Source organism: Schistocerca nitens, chromosome 2, assembly GCF_023898315.1.
Source record: "Schistocerca nitens isolate TAMUIC-IGC-003100 chromosome 2, iqSchNite1.1, whole genome shotgun sequence".
NCBI lineage: Eukaryota > Metazoa > Arthropoda > Insecta > Orthoptera > Acrididae > Schistocerca > Schistocerca nitens.
In genome coordinates, this window is record NC_064615.1 from 653,529,194 (window position 1) to 653,551,195 (window position 22,002).

Here is a 22,002-nt window from a genome sequence, read left to right on the forward strand (position 1 = left end):
CTACATCTGATATCGAGGGGCATGAAAGGGAAGCAGTGGTTGGGAAAGGAGTGAGACAGGGTTGTAGCCTCTCCCCGATGTTATTCAATCTGTATATTGAGCAAGCAGTAAAGGAAACAAAAGAAAAATTCGGAGTAGGTATTAAAATTCATGGAGAAGAAGTAAAAACTTTGAGGTTCGCCGATGACATTGTAATTCTGTCAGAGACAGCAAAGGACTTGGAAGAGCAGTTGAACGGAATGGACAGTGTCTTGAAAGGAGGATATAAGATGAACATCAACAAAAGCAAAACGAGGATAATGGAATGCAGTCAAATTAAATCGGGTGATGCTGAGGGGATTAGATTAGGAAATGAGACACTTAAAGTAGTAAAGGAGTTTTGCTATTTAGGGAGCAAATAACTGATGATGGTCGAAGTAGAGAGGATATAAAATGTAGACTGGCAATGGCAAGGAAATCGTTTCTGAAGAAGAGAAATTTGTTAACATCAAGTATAGATTTAAGTGTCAGGAAGTCGTTTCTGAAAGTATTTGTATGGAGTGTAGCCATGTATGGAAGTGAAACATGGACGATAACCAGTTTGGACAAGAAGAGAATAGAAGCTTTCGAAATGTGGTGCTACAGAAGAATGCTGAAGATAAGGTGGGTAGATCACGTAACTAATGAGGAGGTATTGAATAGGATTGGGGAGAAGAGAAGTTTGTGGCACAACTTGACCAGAAGAAGGGATCAGTTGGTAGGACATGTTTTGAGGCATCAAGGGATCACAAATTTAGCATTGGAGGGCAGCATGGAGGGTAAAAATCGTAGAGGGAGACCAAGAGATCAATACACTAAGCAGATTCAGAAGGATGTAGGTTGCAGTAGGTACTGGGAGATGAAGAAGCTTGCACAGGATAGAGTAGCATGGAGAGCTGCATCAAACCAGTCTCAGGACTGAAGACCACAATAACAACATCTGATACCACTTACAATGGAAACGCAGACTTGTTTAGGCCGTTCATCAATTCTGTGGTATGCCCTTCCCAACTGAATTTACGCTGTAGTATCGAGTTGTATTCCCAGAAAATTGACACTGCCAACCTCTTCTATCTGTGTGTCTTCAGATGATATACACATGCTGGAAGGAAATATCTTTCAGGTTCTAAACTGCATACATGGGTCTTTTCAAAGTTTAATGACAGTGGATTAGCTCTGAACCAGTTATTAGTGCCAGGGAAAATTTGATTAGCAGCCATATCTATATGTGACTTGCTATTTATTGGAATGTTTATATCACTTGCAAACAAAACAAACTTAGCATCTGGTAGTGTAACAGATGAGAGGTCATTAATGTACACAAGAAAAAGCAACAGACTCAAGATGGAATCTGGAGGAGCACCATGTTTAATAATTTTCAATCAGATGGTGATTGGTTGCTTATTCCACAGGTATTTCACAACGACACCCTGTGTTTCCTGTTAGATAAGACTCAAACCATTTTGCAGCCCTGCCAGTGACACCATAGCATTCTAATTTACTTAAGAGAATGCTGTGATTCACACAGTCAAAGACTTTTGACAGGCAATAGAAAATACCAGTAGTGTGGCAGACATGTTCAAATACTTGAATAAAATTATGTGTGAACCAAGATTAATCAGGAACCCCAACAACTGTAGTGGAGTATGGCAGGGCTTACCTCAGATCTATTACTAAATAGGTACTAAAAAGTTTTTGGTGAGATGCAAACAAAGGAAGAAGAAGAAGTAACCACTCGCCTTATAGCTGAGAAATTGCCATAGTTAAGCTTTTTGGACATAGAATAATCATAATTGTCATAAAAAATAATTAACTAAAATGCTTTGTCCCTTTTCACCTATGTCATTACTAGAACTGAATGAGAAAGCTGGGAATCAGTCAGTTTGGGAGCATATTCAAAGATGTGGAATACAGTTTCTATTCTCATTTGAATTCCAAATATATCAATTTATTACCAGAATGTGATTTATCTCAGCTGCCATCTTTTATATCCTCTTTTTATTCTTTCAGTGACTCATTTGTATGACTTTACTGTTGTTCTAAATTTTCTTGGTGTGTCATTTTTGTTATAGTAATTTTCTTTAATTTTCTCCAGGCAAAACGTACAAGAACTGTTGACTCAGCCTCCCAGGACATGTTCCAACAAGTGACATCTGATTCTGGTCTTGAGGTAGAGTACCAGGTTCCCACATCTTCACAGCATGACCATGAAGATGACACTGCAATTTCAGGGGGAGATGTAGAAGATGAAGAAGGAATGGCTGATGAAGGGGTTAGTTTTGTGTCGTTAAACATTGAGCTGTAAAAACTCTCATACGCTATTCCCTTTCAGTCAAGTAATAGTAATAGCAGTTCTTAATTAGGAGAATGGGATTTAACTTGACCTGATGGTGTAACTTTTTCATGAGACTACTTTGATAACTGGTGAAGCTCTTCTGATGTAAGTTATTTCAGGGTTTATTGGTCATATCAGATTAATAGTTAAATTTTTTTACTGTCTTTGTGTGTAACACTGTAACAGACTCAACAATTTCTTAGCTGTTATTTGCCTAACAATGTAAGCCTTGTACAGAGAAATGAATTGTGTTGGTGAAGATGTTGCACTGCCAAAATGATCATACTGTATATAGTACTCCTCTCAGTTGTAATATTTGCTTGAGAATGGATTCTGTTGCATGATGAAACACTCTTGTAAGTTTGTTTGACATTTGGTGGTAAGAACTATTTGTTCACAATGAGGCATGATGTTCTGTACTCCTAATTTGTAAATTCATTGCTCAGTGCTAATGACAAAATTTAAGCATAATATATGGTCCATTACATGATGAACTCGGCCATTGAATACCCATATTGCATGGAGCCTTCAGTTCCATGAACATACCTTTACTTTAATTGATGTAAATGCCATAAGAAAATAAATGTGTGGCTTGTGTTCTGCACAACTCCCAATACAAAGGGTTGCATCAAGACAGTACAGAGCTTTTTTGTGAGCAAGTTGTTAACAGCATCTTGTGAAATCTTACTGTGACACGTGTGCACATTGGAGGGGGTGAATACCATTTGTATGAATTCTCCAATCAGTCCTAATAACACCTATATTGAGCACTTTATGCAAACAAACGAAGCATAACTGGGAAGATTTGTTAGTGATTCAGTGAAATCTACAAATGACTTATTGACATGTGGAAATTGAACATATCTTTGCAGCTTTACAGATGCTGCAAGTTTCGGTCTTTCATTCTGAGTTAGCAAACACAGAGGTATGAGAGTTGCCTTTTAAGTCTTTACAGAATCCGTGAAAGAATAAGATTTTTTAGTATAAATCATTTTATTGTTTTTCGAAATTATTTTGTTTACAAATATAAATTTATACACTTCAGTTTTAGAACAAATCCTGGAAATTTTTTCCACTCTGATGTTGGTACATGAAAACATTGTTGTGGAAGGATTCAACTTGAGATGATGAAAATTGCTTTCAACACATTTTTTGTTTGATGTAAAGAACAAAAAAGTTTTTAGGGAATAAATCATATGAATTTGGGCACTGAGGCATTAATTAGATACTTTTCTTTATAAAATAATCAATTGTATGACATGCTGTGTTATACCCGACAGTCTCATAATGATAAATAAATGAAGCAAAGGAAATGACTGGTGGTGGTACAGGGTAGCTTCCACCATGCTCCATACAATGGCTTGCGGTATGTAGATGTAGATATAGAAAGTTTTCAGTTGTTTTTTCTTATCTCAATGATGGGTTGCAGAAGCAATATAGAAGTATACCATTTGGCATTAATGGTATGTTGTCATTTTAATGCTCTTAGGTAGTGGTTGCTACACATACAATGCAACCAAGACAGCGAACCACCATTTTCTCAGAAGTGTGTTACGAACAAGCAACCTATAGTTAGTTCCCAATTTGGATTAATGCGATACCTCGGCAATGGTTGATTTGCGAATCCATGTTTGTTGGAGCTTTTTAGCTGCTTTTGGCATGTACTTTCCATGTGTGAATTATTGACCATCACTTCTGAAATAGCGTGTGTGTGTGTGTGTGTGTGTGTGTGTGTGTCAGAGAGAGAGAGAGAGAGAGAGAGAGAGAGAGAGAGAGAGAGAGATTTTGGTTCACCTCCAAGAAATTTGTCTGAGCATATTTTTGCTGAAAGTGATTAATTACCAAAAATTGGATGAAGCAAACAATTTGAGACATTGTTGTAAAGTTAGGCCTTTATGAAAACTGTAAAAATATCAGCTGACAAAAATGTGCGCTGCTACATCTTGAAGTGCGCACTGTAAGCAAACTACTTAACTATTTTCTGAGCTATAAATACATTAACAACAACGGATGATAAATTTTAAAACAGTTTTAGTGTTGCTTCTGAATAGTGTATATAATTGTTGCTTGTAGAAACTCTCCTGTAGTTTTTGCCTAAATTATTTGCCAAATTTGTACATTTTTAATTAAATCAGTTTTTAATTTAATTGTAATAATTCTTTGAACAACTTGTCATGATATAGTGCGGCTTTTTCTCAAAATTATCATTTGTAGTTGTAATTTTTTTATGTTGTTAAAATCAAATGAACAGTTCACTAAAATAAGCTGGTACAATTTCAAAAGCTAATTGGCAGTTTTCACTATTGTTTGAAACTTTGCATTCATTTACACTTCACAAAGATATACTATCAGCAGATCCAGACAGAAGTGATTCTGTGGCTGACTTAGTGTTATTGTAATAAAACTGAAGCTGGAATGGCATGTGCACATCGCCAGGTATTGAGGTGATGCAGAGTAGCACAAGGTGGTATGTAATTCTTCATAACAATAAACTGCTTGCTATGAGCTTGACCTCACAACTGTTCACATTAGATTCGTTTGACCAGTTGACCAGTTGTGCAGCTGACTCTCGTATGAGCAGTACCTTCTCCTGCTTCCTGCTACATGAAGTGTGGCTGTTAGCTGTATCGGCAGTAGCAGCAAGCAGCCAGATGCAAATGAGAAAAATTTTTCTCGCGCGCCCTCGCTGCCAGATTCGCACATGTGCAGAGTTGTCTGAGCTGTAGTGGGGAAGCGGTTAGTCTCCACGTGACCCGTGTTTGCGTTAAGTGATTTTGCTGCTTCTCTTCGTTTACGGCTCCCGACAAAACGGATGTCTGTGGCCAGGAACTATCAAGTGAATTAAAATACATTCACATAATTTCTGAGGGCAAAAGTATGTTATTAGTTTCAGTTTTCTGATTTTATTGAATTTCTAAGTTATTAGCATTAATCACCTTGCAGAACGGTGAAGTTATTTTTGCTAGTTTGCTAAAGAAATTTGGCTTTATTAAGGCAATCATTTTATTTGAAACAAAGTGTTTCATTCTACAGTATTGGCTAGTTCCAACTGTTCGCTGAATTCAAAGTGCATGTTATCATCTTCTGCTACGTATGGCATTATGCCATAATAAAGAACAAAAAATGAGATCTTACTGTACTGGTACTCCAAGAAAATTTATGTCCCAAAAACCACACTGAAAAGCTAATATCAGATGGGACCTACTTCATTGTGAATCGGGAAAAAACCAATGTGCACTTCAAGCTGAATTATGCATTTTAGTATGGTTAACGTAATTCTGATGCTCTTGGGAGTATCCTCCGATGCCCATTTTCTTTTATGGTGTAATGTAAGCACTCTTAGTGCTTTATACATAGGAACATGCGGACTTCCTACACCACTGCAGCTGCGCACGCGGAATAATGCTTATTTTCTGGCGATTTATGGCAACTGCTAAATCAAACCTATTTCCAACAGTCTCCGGATAGTATTGAGAATGGTGGTTCAAAAAGCGTTACTTTCAAAATAAATTTCTTTTTTTTGCAAGATGAATTATGTTACGTGTGAGAAAGTAGGATGAATTTCTAAATCACAGAGCGTTTAAAACTGAACACTTTGAGGACCAGCCACTTAAAAGAATTTCGAGTCCAGAAGACCAGACATTTATGTCATAATTTTAAATTTACTGGCACATTTGTGTTATGTATCTTAAAGTATTACACATGCAAAAAAGGACAATATTACATGTGAAGGCTTAGCTTCTGTTGTAGCTTGTTAATCTTAGAGACCAATATTATATGTGGAAGCTTAGCATTTCTTTTAGCTATACTGTGTATATTAATGTAAACCATTAACTTTTCTTCTTTATGTGTTCGCGCTACGTAACCAGTAATCTTGCAATTGGCTGACTATAACACGTGTTCTATGTTCTGAATATCTGCTGTCATTGGCTGGCAAGATCACATGGCATGAGATATGATTGGATTATAAAAGGACGTTGCAATCTCAATTTCAACGCCCCAGAAACTAACGCACTGTGTTTGGTGTAATTCGAATTTATACTTTCGTAATACGAAAATATGCACCGTATATGTTGCTGCAAATCAAAGGCCTTTCCAAAACTTCTCTCCTTTTTTTCCATTAAAAGTCTTTCCAAAATCCCCCCCCCAGGAAGCTCTGCATGAGTGTATAAAACATTAACCATTCAAAGGATTGATAAGTTTTACAGTTCTGAGGGAAAATTTATGGAAAACTGACTGTCACTTAGCACGGAAAAAGTGTATTTTTGCCTGGGAAAAAGCATATTTTTTAATCGGGATATCTAGGAAAAATCCAGGAATTTTTTCCTTGTCTCTGTACTCTACCTGAATTCAGAAAAAAATTATTGTATTAATGTGATTTAATTGTTTTGTGCAACCATATTTGATACTTTGATATTCAATAGTAACAGTAAAAGCATTACAATAGAGGTTTGATATAGTGACACAGTACAGGGCAGTAATACAATATAGTTACAGAGACAGGTGACTGTATTCTTTCTGTATTTTTGTAAGATATTTGTATGGAGTTCATATTTACCACTGTATCACCTTGTGCGCTTACAAACATCATCCATTTGTTTAAGAACATCATATAATTTCACTGTCTGCATTCATTTCGAAAGTGATTTCTTTTTTTCTACACAAATCTTCCTTCTCTAATGTCATACCAGTTCCAGGTGTCATGAAGAATAGGTTTATGTGATATAGTTCCTTCAAAAGGATGCATTAAAGTTAATTATCAATCCTTATTCTGTTGGTGATAGTGTCCCATTCACACTGGCCTCAGTGTAAAAAGGATGCTGCTCTAACATACCTTCTTCTCATGTAATATCTATCATGATCTCTTAAATAAACCAGTAAAAAATGTTTTGTTTAAGAGATTTGTATAATTGTAATTAAGTGTCATACAGATGACTGTCACATTTAGTTAAATGTTTGTGTCATTGTGTCTAGTGACTTATCTCTCTCAAAAAGTATTGCAGGTGTGCTGCGGTGTTAGAAGAGTGAACTTTCTTCCCATAGCTACTTGTAATCCTCTCCTCTTTCAGCACTTCAAGTTGCTAACACACAGTCCAGTGTTGTAATCCCGTCATATCCACACCCTGCCCCTAATTCCACTCAAACACATTGCCTCTGGCAGCTACTGTTCACTGTGTAGTTTGCATGAATTTAGCTTCCACATTTGTTATCCTTTCGTGTCTGCTTTTGATATCAATTTCATTTAATCATTTGTATATCATATTCTGTAACCACTGACATGATCGAGACCTTTCAAAGGTTTGAGAAGAGTCAAGATATGCATTAAGCACAAGAAATGGCTGTCATTAATATACTGTTTTTCTACTTTGAAAGGCTATTAATGAAGAAAATAAAATTAAAAATATCTTTATTTGCTAAAATGTACTTCTTTTCCAGTTTATATATAAAGTGACCATTGTTTTCATGAGTTATCAAGGGAAGAATTTTGTTCGGCCATTTTCTGTCAGTCTGTATGGCTATATAATTGTATACCACATTCTTAATGGTTGTCAAGAAATCAGCAGGTCCTTTCTTTCATCATATACAGCATTCATTCTCCATCTACATTTCATTATTACCAACAGATTTCTTTCAATTGGGAAATTCTATTTTTGCTTATCATTGTTGCACAGTTTGTCTCATTGTCATATATTAGAAGTGACTGGAACCCTGTTAACCACAGAACGCAGTACAATAAATGTCATTTAATATTCTTACAGTAATTAACCTATGTTGACTTGTATAATGTAAATTCAGTTATAGAATTATAATTTTTTGTGTTACAACCATAACAGGGTTTACTTAACTAAGGCATTAAAATTTTTTTCTCCATCACACTGCATCAAATTTGGAAACTAGTAATACTAACACAGATGAGAAATTAGATCAAAATGAAAGACCAATTTCTTCATATGGTAAGTCTTACAACTCATCCCATTTGACTGTAAATGTAATTTTAGTTTCACTAACATGCTTCTGCCACACATTTAACTAAATGTGTGCTAAAATATCAACTGAAATCAAACAATACTATCAAAGACAGCCACTCACTCACAGGTGATGGATGTGTGGCACATAAACATCAACAGTTCAGAGGTTTTTCTAGCTTTGAATTTGCTGATTGTTTGTAGGTCTAAGTACGCTCTCTCAAGCAGTTTGAGAAAATATACTCTCAAGTGAAAACAGCTTGAAACACATTTTATTTGACTTTATAACATCAGAATCACTAGAATTGAGCATTAGAATTGAGCAGCCTATTGAGTCAACTCAACTTTGTTGTTATATTAAAAAAGGGTGGATAAACTGGTAACATAAATACATGTATGACATAGCGAAAAACCTACATACTGTTTTCATAAATCTTATAGGGTCTGTTTTTATGCAGGAAATAGAGGAACCAGATGATGGTCCTGAATTTGATGAGGAAGCTGACAATGGTGTCGGCTTCATTATGGAGGGCTATGAACGAGATGATCCGGTAAGAATATGAAAGGTGCTCAACACACTATTTGTCTGATAGCTCGTGATCGTGCATCTTTTTCGTAATTTGTTATTTCAATATCAGTACAGGTAAGTGAGACTAACAAAGCTACAAATATAGTTTTTAATTTTTCTTGTTTGCAGGAGCTGTCTGGCTATGATGATGGTAACGAAGGTCCTGATATAGATGCTGAGAATCAACAGGATGAGGATAACAATGAAGTAGATGTTATGGGTATGTTCCATTTCATGACTTGAATACACTATGTAACATAAACATCTGCATCTACGTACATACTCTGCAAGTCACCGTATGGTGGGTGCAGAGGGCACCCTGTATCCCTACTAATCATTTTCTTTTCTGTTCCACTTGAATACAGAGTGAGGAAAAAACAGCCTTCCAAATGCCTGTGTATGAGCTCTAATTTCTCTTATCTTCGTGGTTCTTCCTCAAAATGTACGGAGGTGGGAGTAGAATCTTTCTACAGTCAACTTCAAGTGCCATTTCTCTAAATTTTCTCATTAGTGCTCAATGAAAATAATGTCCCCTTCCCTCCAGGGATTCCCATTTAAGTTTTCAAAGCATCTCCATAATGCTTGCATGTTGTTTCAATCTACTGGAAACAAATGTGGCACCTCTTAATTGTGTCAATGTCTTTCTTTAATCTTACTAGGTGCGCATCCCAAACACAAGTACGTGCCGAGTAAAACTGTGAGGGACGGGAAAAACCCACCGTGGTTCAACAACAAAGTTTGAAACTACTGCGAAAGCAAAGAGAGCTTCACTCCAAGTTTAAACACAGCCAAAACCTCTCAGACAAACAGAAGCTAAACAATGTCAAAGTTACCGTAAGGAGGGCTATGCGTGAAGCGTTCAGTGAATTCGAAAGTAAAATTCTATGTACCGACTTGACAGAAAATCCTAGGAAGTTCTGGTCTTACATTAAATCAGTAAGTGGCTCGAAACAGCATATCCAGACACTCCGGGATGATGATGATGGCATTGAAACAGAGGATGACACGCGTAAAGCTGAAATACTAAACACCTTTTTCCAAAGCTGTTTCACAGAGGAAGACCGCACTGCAGTTCCTTCTCTAAATCCTCGCACAAACAAAAAAATGGCTGACATCGAAATAAGTGTCCAAGGAATAGAAAAGCAACTGGAATCACTCAACAGAGGAAAGTCCACTGGACCTGACGGGATACAAATTCGATTCTACACAGAGCACGCGAAAGAACTTGCCCCCCCCCCCCCTTCTAACAGCCGTGTACCGCAATTCTCTAGAGGAACAGAAGGTTCCAAATGATTGGAAAAGAGCACAGGTAGTCCCAGTCTTCAAGAAGGGTCGTTGAGCAGATGCGCAAAACTATAGACCTATATCTCTGACATCGATCTGTTGTAGAATTTTAGAACATGTTTTTTGCTACAGTATCATGTCGTTTTTGGAAACCCAGAATCTACTCTGTAGGAATCAACATGGATTCCGGAAACAGCGACCGTGTGAGACCCAACTCGCTTTATTTGTTCATGAAACCCAGAAAATATTAGATACAGGCTCCCAGGTAGATGCTATTTTCCTTGACTTCTGGAAGGCGTTCGATACAGTTCCGCATTGTCGCCTGATAAACAAAGTAAGAGCCTACGGAATATCAGACCAGCTGTGTGGCTGGAATGAAGAGTTTTTAGCAAACAGAACACAGCATGTCGTTATCAATGGAGAGACGTCTACAGACGATAAAGTAACCTCTGGCGTGCCACAGGGGAGTGTTATGGGACCATTGCTTTTCACAATATATATAAATGACCTAGTAGATAGTGTCGGAAGTTCCATGCGGCTTTTTGCGGATGATGCTGTAGTATACAGAGAAGTTGCAGCATTAGAAAATTGTAGCGAAATGCACTAAGATCTGCAGCGGATAGGCACTTGGTGCAGGGAGTGGCAACTGACCCTTAACATAGACAAATGTAATGTATTGTGAATACATGGAAAGAAGGATCCTTTATTGTATGATTATATGATAGCGGAACAAACACTGGTAGCAGTTACTTCTGTAAAATATCTGGGAGTATGCGTGCGGAACGATTTGAAGTGGAATGATCATATAAAATTAATTGTTGGTAAGGCGGGTGCCAGGTTGAGATTCATTGGGAGGGTCCTTAGAAAATGTAGTCCATCAACAAAGGAGGTGGCTTACAAAACACTCATTCGGCCTATACTTGAGTATTGCTCATCAGTGTGGGATCTGTACCAGGTCGGGTTGACAGAAGAGATAGAGAAGACCCAAAGAAGAGCGGCGCGTTTCGTCAAAGGTTTATTTGGTAAGCGTGATAGCGTTACGGAGATGTTAAGCAAACTCAAGTGGCAGACTCTGCAAGAGAGGCGCTCTGCATCGCGGTGTAGCTTGCTGTCCAGGTTTCGAGAGGGTGCGTTTCTGGATGAGGTATATATTGCTTCCCCCTACTTATACCTCCCGAGGAGATCATGAATGTAAAATTAGAGAGATTAGAGCGCGCACGGAGGCTTTCAGACAGTCGTTCTTCCCGCGAACCATACGCGACTGGAACAGGAAAGGGAGGTAATGACATTGGCACGTAAAGTGCCCTCCACCACACACCATTGGGTGGCTTGCGGAGTATAAATGTAGATATAGATGTAGAAGTGTATGGGTTACTCCGAATAAACCGAAGTTGACTATTCGCCTTACCTACTACAGTCCTTGCATGCTCATTGCACTTCATATCTCTTTGCAGCATTATGCCTAGATATTTAATTGATACGACGGTGTGAAGTAGCAGACTACTAATGCTGTATTCAAATATTACAGGATTGTTTTTCCTACTGATTGGCATTAACTTACATTTTTCTACCTTTAGAGCAGACTGCTTGCCATTCATCACACCAACTAGAAATTTTTGTAAGTCACCTTGTATCATCCTACAGTCACTCAACGACTACATTTTCCTGCAACCACAGCATCATCAGCAAACAGTTCCAGATTGCTGCTCACCCTGTCGACCATATCATTTATACAAGGGTTGGAACTTAAACAGTGGCAACTATTTATTCACAACCGATACAAAAAAGTTACATGCTTGCACCTGTTACTGTCCTTCAAAGTAGTCACCAGCGATGTAGAAGGTGTAGTGTACCGTTAGCAGATCCTGTTCTGTTGATTGTGTGAATGGAGTGGTCTAAAGTTATGGTGATTCTCGTGTATGACTGTGACGGTATTATCCTAACGCATTACTTTCCTCGACGGCAGACACTCAATGCACAGTGTTAACTGTTCGCTTTTGGAGCATCACCCGCAACCAGCTTTGCGAAAGAAGGGATGACTCTTTCTGCGCTACCCACCCATCATTTTGCATGACAATGCACGGGCGCATACAACACAAACTGTGGCTGCTCTGTTCGGTTGATGGGACTGGGAAGTACTGTACCATCCACCATACTCGCCGGACTTAAGTCCTTGTGACTTTGATTTGATTCTGAAGATGAAAGAACCACTTCATGGCATTCACTTCAGAACTGTTCTGGCGATTTGACAGGCAGTAGACCGTTCCATTCGCACCATCAACAGAACAGGCTCTGCTAATGGTATACTATGACTTCCGCATTGCTGGCAACAGTTTCTACAGAATGGTGGTGACTACTTTGAAGGACGGTAACAGGTTCAAACATGTAACTCTTTTGTATTGGTTGTGAAAAATTAGTTGCCACTATTTAAGTTCCAACCCTTGTATATGTAGAAAAAATAGCTGTCCTATCACACTTCCCTGGGGCACTCCAGGAACACTTGCAGTTGAGGACAACATACTGCGTTCTGTTACTTAAAAAATGTAAAGAGGCATTCACATATCTGGATACCTTTTCTGTATGCTTGTACCTTTATCAGTCTGTAGCAGGGGCACTGTGTCAAATGCTTTTCGGAAATTTAGGAAAATGGAATCTGCTCCCTCCTCCCTCCTTTTTCTTATTTTTTAATATAGAAAACCCACTATTCTCTACATAAAAATCACACAATTTGTTTGAAGGCTGTGGTGATTCCACCTTTCGCAAGCTGTTCTGGGCTTGGTAAGTTTGGGTAATTGAACAGGCAACAAAAGCTTTAGCCATTGTTTCAGCAAATGAGTCCATCAAATGCATCATAAATAAATAACTGCAGCGATTATATCTCCACTCCACTCCACACACACACACACACACACACACACACACTTACCATCCTGACTGAGGAATAGGAGTGGTTTGGCTTTTGTGACTCTATTGATAACTGGCTTATGCACATGCTTATATTATTTATGTAGTTCGGTAGTGTCTGGTGTCCAGTTAGATGTATCTGAATTAGAAGTGAGAAAATCTGTCAAATAACTTGTAATTTAATAAATCTTTTGTAAGGTGATGGATAACCTTTTTATCTCACCCACCTTTATATCTTGTTATTTTGGTAGTAGCTGATTATTGTTTGAATATTATACTAATAAATGAGCCATTGCTGTCAGCATCTCCTTTTTCTCCTAACATAGACGGAACACTTGATGTACAAAAATACTTAGTTAAAGAAATTATCTTTATGGTTCTAAGCTTATAAAACTCGGTGCAGTAATGACATAAAGGGTGCCTACTCTGTTACAAACATTGCCTGTGGCAAATGGAAACTGAAAGTAGTGCCAACTGTGAAGCTTTATGTGCCATTGGTGTTTGGTTGAATTTTAGGCAAAACAGTGCATGATCCCTAGCCATCCTGCTACAGTAGAATTACTCAGTGCCCAAATTAATCAGAGCACAGTTAGATTCCTCTCTTCTGCTGTAGTTTAGCAAGTAATGACTCTGTATGGAGCTTCCAAGCATGTGGGTTGTACCTACACTCATTCTAAAACAGTACTTCAACAAAAGGCAAGGCACATATTTGGTAGCATTGAAATGGAACAGCAGCAAAATCACAATGTATAGTCACCTTCAATGTGTCACACACTTTACTTCAAAACCCAGATGGATAATAGTGTATCTAGTAAAAGATGTTTGAATAGTCACTTTGCTAATGAATACAGAAAAACTCCAGGTGTTGAGAGAAGCACTGTTAGCTAAGGAACATTTTGTAGTTCTCACTAGAACCGTTAATGCATGTAGAAGGCACTCTGGATAAATTTTCCTCTTAGTAGTCCCTTGTGGAGATCTGAATGGGGGACTAATCTGGAATCTTTTGCTGATGTAGAGATCATCATGACTTTTTTTCCAATTACAGATCATATGACCTGCAGATACAGGTTTCCATTGCCTTATGCATCCTCATGCCTTTAATCATTGCTGATTCTTCCACTCTATTGGACAGTTTTCCCACTCCAAAAGCATGACAATGCCTAAACCTCTATCTGCTCCTCCTCCCTTTTTGACAAGACCACTGGAACAATGAATGTGACTCTTGTTACTGGAAGTATTCTGCCACCATAGGTGGTGATCTTTATTGAGAATGTAAGTGGTGGCTGGGACTGAATACAGGATCTAGTACGTTTTGATTGGTAGACAGACTCTGCCCCCTAGTCTATTATGATCCGAGAAGCACTACAAACAGAATCATTACATAAATCCATACAGAAATATCAACACTTTATTGAGTCACTTCCAGTTTATCTAGTTACAAGTCTTCGTTCTGCCATTTATTACCAAGTGAGGTGGTACTGTGGTTGACACTATGGAGACCAAGCCAGAGCATAGCTTGAGCCACATAGTTTTGCTAACAAAAAACACACCTGAGTATAACTCAGGCTGTGAGTTTTGATGCGTGAGCCCTATCGCTCAAAAACTGGACTCATTTAGTATGAAAACAATGTAAGGACATCTTGTCATGTGTCTCTTGACAGGTGCTGCCTTCTGTTGTCAATTTCTAGAGTTATTTCAAAAGAAACATTAACAAACGTAACAGCTGCTGTTGTGAACGACTGAGCCAGTGTGATTGAATTGATGTAATATCGTGAAAGTATCTGTTTGGGTTCGCAGTTTACTGTATTTCTGCCACAAATACATCATGTTTGTTGAGTGAGCAAGAAATTTTGGAAATTCAAGAGGAAGAAATTGCTTAATAACCCACCTCACACTTTTCCTTCCTTTCCTCCTTCCCATTTTTTTATAATTATCATTTCTGTCAACATTACTTTAAAATTTAAACATTGAAAACTCCAGGTAGGATTATAAATGATGTAGGAAAATATATTTGCTGCTTAACATAAGGATAACATGCTAAGTTGCAGACAGGCACAATTATAAGGCACTTACACATAAGCTTTCAGTGACAGCCTTTGTCAGAAAAAGAGAAACACACGCCATTCACTCAAACAAGTGAGCACACCTCTCGCACACTTGACTGCTGGCTTCACCCAGCTTGGACCAGAATCATCGTCTTTCCCTCTCCTTCCCTCTTTCCTGATGAGGCAACAGTTTGTTGTGAAAGCTTGAATTTTGTGTGTATGTTTGTGTTTGTTTGTTTGTGTGTGTATCGACGTGCCAGCGCTTTCGTTTGGTAAGTCACATCATCTTTGTTTTTAGATATGTTTTTTTCCCATGTGGAATGTTTCCTTCTATTATATTCACATCATATATATATATATATATATATATATATATATATATATATATATATATATAGGTAAACATTCCACGTGGGAAAAATATATCTAAAAACAAAGATGATGTGACTTACCAAATGAAAGTGCTGGCAGGTCGACAGACACACAAACATACACACAAAATTCAAGCTTTCGCAACAAACTGTTGCTTCATCAGGAAAGAGGGAAGGAGAGGGAAAGACGAAAGGATGTGGGTTTATATATATATATATATATATATATATATATATATATATATATATATATAACAGAGGGAAACATTCCACGTGGAAAAAATATATCTAAAAAGAAAGATGATGAGACTTACCAAACAAAAGCGCTGGCAGGTCGATAGACACACAAACAAACACAAATATACACACAAAATTCAAGCTTTCGCAACAAACTGTTGCCTCATCAGGAAAGAGGGAAGGAGAGGGAAAGACGAAAGGATGTGGGTTTAAAGGAGAGGGTAAGGAGTCATTCCAATCCCGGGAGCGGAAAGACTTACCTTAGGGGGAAAAAAGGACAGGTATACACTCGCGCACACACACACACACACATATCCATCCACACATACAGACACAAGCAGACATATTTAAATATGTCTGCTTGTGTCTGTATGTGTGGATGGATATGTGTGTGTGTGCGAGTGTATACCTGTCCTTTTTTCCCCCTAAGGTAAGTCTTTCCACTCCCGGGATTGGAATGACTCCTTACCCTCTCCTTTAAACCCACATCCTTTCGTCTTTCCCTCTCCTTCCCTCTTTCCTGATGGGGCAACAGTTTGTTGCGAAAGCTTGAATTTTGTGTGTATATTTGTGTTTGTTTGTGTGTCTATCGACCTGCCAGCGCTTTTGTTTGGTAAGTCTCATCATCTTTCTTTTTATATATATATATATATATATATATATATATATATATATATATATATATATATATATATATGTCTGCTTGTGTCTGTATATGTGTGGATGGATATGTGTGTGTGTGTGCGCGAGTGTATACCCGTCCTTTTTTCCCCCTAAGGTAAGTCTTTCCGCTCCCGGGATTGGAATGACTCCTTACCCTCTCCCTTAAAACCCACATCCTTTCGTCTTTCCCTCTCCTTCCCTCTTTCCTGATGGGGCAACAGTTTGTTGCGAAAGCTTGAATTTTGTGTGTATATTTGTGTTTGTTTGTGTGTCTATCGACCTGCCAGCGCTTTTGTTTGGTAAGTCTCATCATCTTTCTTTTTATATATATATATATATATATATATATATATATATATATATATATATATATATGTCTGCTTGTGTCTGTATATGTGTGGATGGATATGTGTGTGTGTGTGCGCGAGTGTATACCCGTCCTTTTTTCCCCCTAAGGTAAGTCTTTCCGCTCCCGGGATTGGAATGACTCCTTACCCTCTCCCTTAAAACCCACATCCTTTCGTCTTTCCCTCTCCTTCCCTCTTTCCTGATGGGGCAACAGTTTGTTGCGAAAGCTTGAATTTTGTGTGTATATTTGTGTTTGTTTGTGTGTCTATCGACCTGCCAGCGCTTTTGTTTGGTAAGTCTCATCATCTTTCTTTTTATATATATATATATATATATATATATATATATATATATATGTCTGCTTGTGTCTGTATATGTGTGGATGGATATGTGTGTGTGTGTGCGCGAGTGTATACCCGTCCTTTTTTCCCCCTAAGGTAAGTCTTTCCGCTCCCGGGATTGGAATGACTCCTTACCCTCTCCCTTAAAACCCACATCCTTTCGTCTTTCCCTCTCCTTCCCTCTTTCCTGATGAGGCAACAGTTTGTTGCGAAAGCTTGAATTTTGTGTGTATGTTTGTGTTTGTTTGTGTGTCTGTCGACCTGCCAGCACTTTCATTTGGTAAATCATCTTTGTTTTTAGATATATTTTTCCTATGTGGAATGTTTCCCTCTATTATAACCAAAAAAAGCTGCATGGCGCGAGATTCGATCCGGCGACCTTCTGATTACGAACCCGAGCGCTTACCGCTGCGCCACGACGCTGCAGAAAACTATTAATCGTAGAGAGTATTTCACCGCAACGGTTTCTTTTAACTGTCGATTTTCTCGACAACGGCTGAGAAGTGCATCTTGGTGCTTTGCCACATTACACCTCTGGCCATGAGCTTTTATTATGCACAGTATGAATCGAATCTGAATTTCACAATTGGCGGCCTCCCCTTGTCAGTGCAACCAAAAAAGATACAGCCATTTATGTTACATATTTTTATGCATGCAAAGTCACTTATGAACACTGATTGGGTACTTCCCGTTGATCTAGAATGAAATATGGTAAGAAGCAAGGCTCCACAATACAAGTAAAGGAAGATATCTGAAAACTGTTAATTTTTAATTATATCGCACACAAAAAATTGTCATTTGTTATCCGTCTGTCTGTCTGTTCTAAAATTAAAACATTCTGGAAAATCTTGGAATTCCCAGGGATGGTACCTTAACAGATCAGTGTCAGGGGATTCTAGATTCTCGTAGTGAATGAACTGTCTGTATACATAAACTGGTACGGAACCCTCAGTGAGCGAGTCCTACTCGCATCTGATCAACTTTTTAGTATGTATCATTCACGAAGTTATATCACTGACAATGTGCCAGTAACACTTTAAATGATGGCATGTATGGGCGGTCTTCTATGCCCAATTTTCCTCTAAGCGGCCCATCTTCGATGTAGACTTTTTTTGTGATTTCACTGTATCACTTTAGGCAGATGCTGTGTAATTGTTCTGTAAAAAAAGACCAGTATCAGTATGGTTTCCCATTTTTGTCCATGTGGAGCTTGTATTCAGTTGTAATGATATCAGACTCAAAATTTCCTCATGCGAGATCATTATAAGTAAAATTTTAACAGTTTCTGTATTTACTTTCGTTACCCATAGTTGCACTCAGAAACAAAAAATGTATACTTCAAAGATGAAGCATTTTCAGCTCACTTTAAGTGCTTAACATGACGAAAGACGTGGTCTGAGTCACTTGGTACGTTTTAAGAGAATAACTCCTTCTGAACTTCGTTAAAGGTCATTGTTGGATCCATACATGTAATTGCTCTGAAGCTCAGCTCGCCAGCAGAGTGACGACTGAAATAAATTGAATCTTTGCTCTGCTGATAAGGTACGCTTCACAGTAATTAGATTTGTGTATCTGAAGATGAGCTGCAACAAAGGTTGAAACAGGATAACTTAATAAAAAATATTAAGTGACCCAAACAGTCTTCCATTAATGTAATTACTAATATCATGGTCCTTAAGACCTCATATCTTCAATTACTAAAGTGGTGTGCACATAAGAAATTAGGTGGTGGGGCGATATACAACAGCAAGGAGCACATTACCATATGATGCTCCACCTAGCAATGTCATTTTGCTGTGTTTGCAGTGTGCTCTTAGGGATGTGTGTAGAATATTTAATGTTGATTTTTGTATTATTTTAGATGTGATGAGGCAGTGTAGTGGTCATTATGGGTGGCATGAAGCAAAAAGGCAAGTGTTAATTAACAAATTTAACAAATGGCAGCGATAGTTTCCTGTACATTTTTGTAGAGAAAGTCGGAAGCACAGATAGTGGCCCATTGAGGTTCTTTCTTCACATTGGCGATTCGCGAGGAATGTAATGGCTGGAGTGCGGGACAGACACAGAGAGCACACTGGTGGTGCTGCAAAGTATTGTCCATCCCTCTCTATGCAGAACACATCATGCACACGGCTTCTTGTTTGCACACCACTATAAATTCTTAACATTAATGGATGTCACATTATTTTGTCTACGTATAAGTTGCTGATTGAAGCTAATTTTCATTAAATTTACCTTCAAATACAATAACTTTTAATTATTATGTATGATTTTCTATTCAAATATTTAGTGCAATTTTTTATTCATGGCAAAAGTGTAACAGTGTGTGTTTGGTGCTGCAGAGGATGGCAGTGAAGTTCCGAACCAGTCAGGCAGCAGTGACAGTAGAGGTGGTGTGGCAGCAGCAGATAGTAATGACACTTCTGGTGCTGGTGCTGACTCAGACATGAGGCAGCCTGCTGAAGCTACGAGCTCAGGTAGTAGCAGTGGTGCTGGTGGAGGCCGACCTGGAGTGCCACCTCTTCCTCGGGGTCAGCTGCCACTGCTTGGGTTTGAGGAAGTGGGAGATGATAGCATTGTCCCATCAACACCCACACTCTTTGTACCTCGACGGTCTGATGGCTTCAGTGAAGCTGTTAGTTCTCCCCAAGTGCCACAGCAGCAACGGTTCACATTCTCAGAAACTCATCCTCCTTCTGCAAGTGCTTCACGTCCGAGTATGCGTATGTATTTTGACTTTAACTCAAAGAATTGCTTTACTCATAACAATAGAAAATAAATAAAGCTAAGAATATTTTATTTGTCCCTGAGTTTTAAGTAAATAGTTCTGTTATTAGTTTTTCTATTTTTTATTTGCTAATATAAGTATCGCTGCCATGCTCCAAGAGAGTAAAGTTTGATGGCTTGGTTCTTAAAAAAGGAAAATACTGCCATTGTTTAACTGAAAACCTAATCCGAAACCTTTTGCCATGTGACAGGCAGATGTATAAATAAAAGATTATTTAATACTCCACTTACAAGAGCTTCCATTTTTGATGTTTCATATATTGAATCATTAGTGGCATCCTAAGACACTCTTCCTGCTCAAGTAATTCTCCATTTATTTGCGTTTCAACTATGTGCCTAAGGACTTCGGAGTCCATGAGAGTGTAGAGAATCTCCAAACTTGGCTGAACTGCAATGTAGATAAACACATGTAGCTGTGTACTGATAGAATTGTAAATTGTTGTTCTGTGTGTTTCATCATATATCTAATTGTATCATTGAGTAAGTGTTGTAGGTGAGTACTACTGAACGTTTAATGGTTTTGGAACCTTCTTTTTGGAAAGCCATATAAATATTTTGTTGTAAAGGATTGAGTAAATGTGTTTGCTTTTGCCTCTGACTGATAGAAGTATGAATTCTATTCCTTAAGGGAACCTCAAAATTTGTAGTAATAATCCACGGACCATAAAAATGTAGTTTGTACATATTAGACACACTGAGTTGTCAAGATGAATGTGTGTTGTGCAGCTTTAGCTTTCTCTGTCTTCAGCAACTGGGCAGGTGGCTTCAGAGGGCATAGATGAAACCCGGATGGACATGACTCAACTTGATGAAGGCACTGGTCGCAGCGTTCCTACGACGCCACTCCAGGTATCTCCACAAGGTTGGTTGCTTTTTATTTGTCAGCTTCGTATATGTTTTTGTTGTGTATATATACTTATGACATCAGTGTACCATTGTAGTCTAAGAACATAAACAAAAATAATGCTGAACGTCCCCAAGGTAGTTAGGGGTATGGTTCCTGGCAAGTTAGTGAAGTTGTTACTGCATTTAAAAAGAATACGCTACTTTCCTGCAATGAGTGTCATTAATGTAGAAATACTGCAGTGGAAATGTCCCTCCCCACCCCCCTCAGACACTTTTTCCTGCCCCCCCCCCAACCCTCCCCCGGATTAATAACTCATTACGTGAACTGACTTGGAATCTTCTAAACATGCTACTACTTAGAACAAAATTCAGTGCACTAAAGAAACAAAGTGGCTATGAGAGTAGCAGAGTGTGTGTGACCTGCACAAATGTATTGTTTAGAACAGAAAAACCCCTTCGCAGACATAATTAAAACTTAAGATACCGATTTCAGAGAGGGGAGAATATTAATCTCATTAATTACAGAAAATAGCATTTGTCGTTGGAGTTATGGGACAGTAAAGGTGAATATAACAAAAACAATAATAATAATAATAATAATAATAATAATAATAATAATAATAATAAACTGCAGGAGGGTCCATCGATACGTCCCATAACTACAGTGGAACTTCAATTTTACATTCTCCGTTTTTTATCCCTTGTGGAAAACCTGTAAAATCAATGCTAAAAATTCCCTGATTTTACATTTCTTCCTAGTAAGGTTTACCTTGACCAAGTTTTTACTTGATGTCTCCCTTGACTTTGTCCCATTTTCTTCCTATTGACATTTGATTTGACTGAACGAGTTGTAATTGGCACAAAAGACAGATGGTTGGCACTACGGGCGGTGGCAGAGTTAAGGGAATATTTTAGGCCATTGTGGAGAGGGGAGATGTGAGAAAGGAAATGCTGACATAATCCACAGTTGGTGTTGCCAGCATAACTTGCGACATTTAGCTTCACCACACAGTTGTGATACAACTACTGCTAGGTTGCAGTGGTAATGGAAAAACAAGACAGTTGATGCAAAGTGTTCCAGACCGAGTCAGTACATGATGAAGGGGCCCAGCCGCCACTTTTTCTTAAACATCTTATAACACAGGCTCATCTTTTTGCATGTATTTCCAGTGTATTGTATTCAGCAACAATATCAATCGTCAACCTTTTAAATCCAAACACTGAGTCTCGAAGAATTTGCTCGGTCATAATCGAGGAAATGTCATGCCTTTCTGGCTTATGAACGCCTA

General features: G+C 38.3%; 1 protein-coding gene across 3 annotated transcripts in view; it reads left to right on the forward strand.

Annotated features, from left to right (window-relative positions):
- The window catches only part of LOC126236771 (nucleoprotein TPR-like), a 315,616-nt gene that overhangs the window by 232,630 nt on the left and 60,984 nt on the right, over positions 1–22,002 (forward strand). For all 3 annotated transcript variants that reach the window (XM_049946344.1, XM_049946342.1, XM_049946343.1), the window contains exons 28-32: positions 2,114–2,290; positions 8,778–8,870; positions 9,017–9,107; positions 19,423–19,803; positions 20,616–20,729. In XM_049946344.1, the coding sequence (XP_049802301.1) occupies positions 2,114–2,290; positions 8,778–8,870; positions 9,017–9,107; positions 19,423–19,803; positions 20,616–20,729 (856 nt within the window). The remainder of the gene's footprint in view (positions 1–2,113; positions 2,291–8,777; positions 8,871–9,016; positions 9,108–19,422; positions 19,804–20,615; positions 20,730–22,002) is intronic.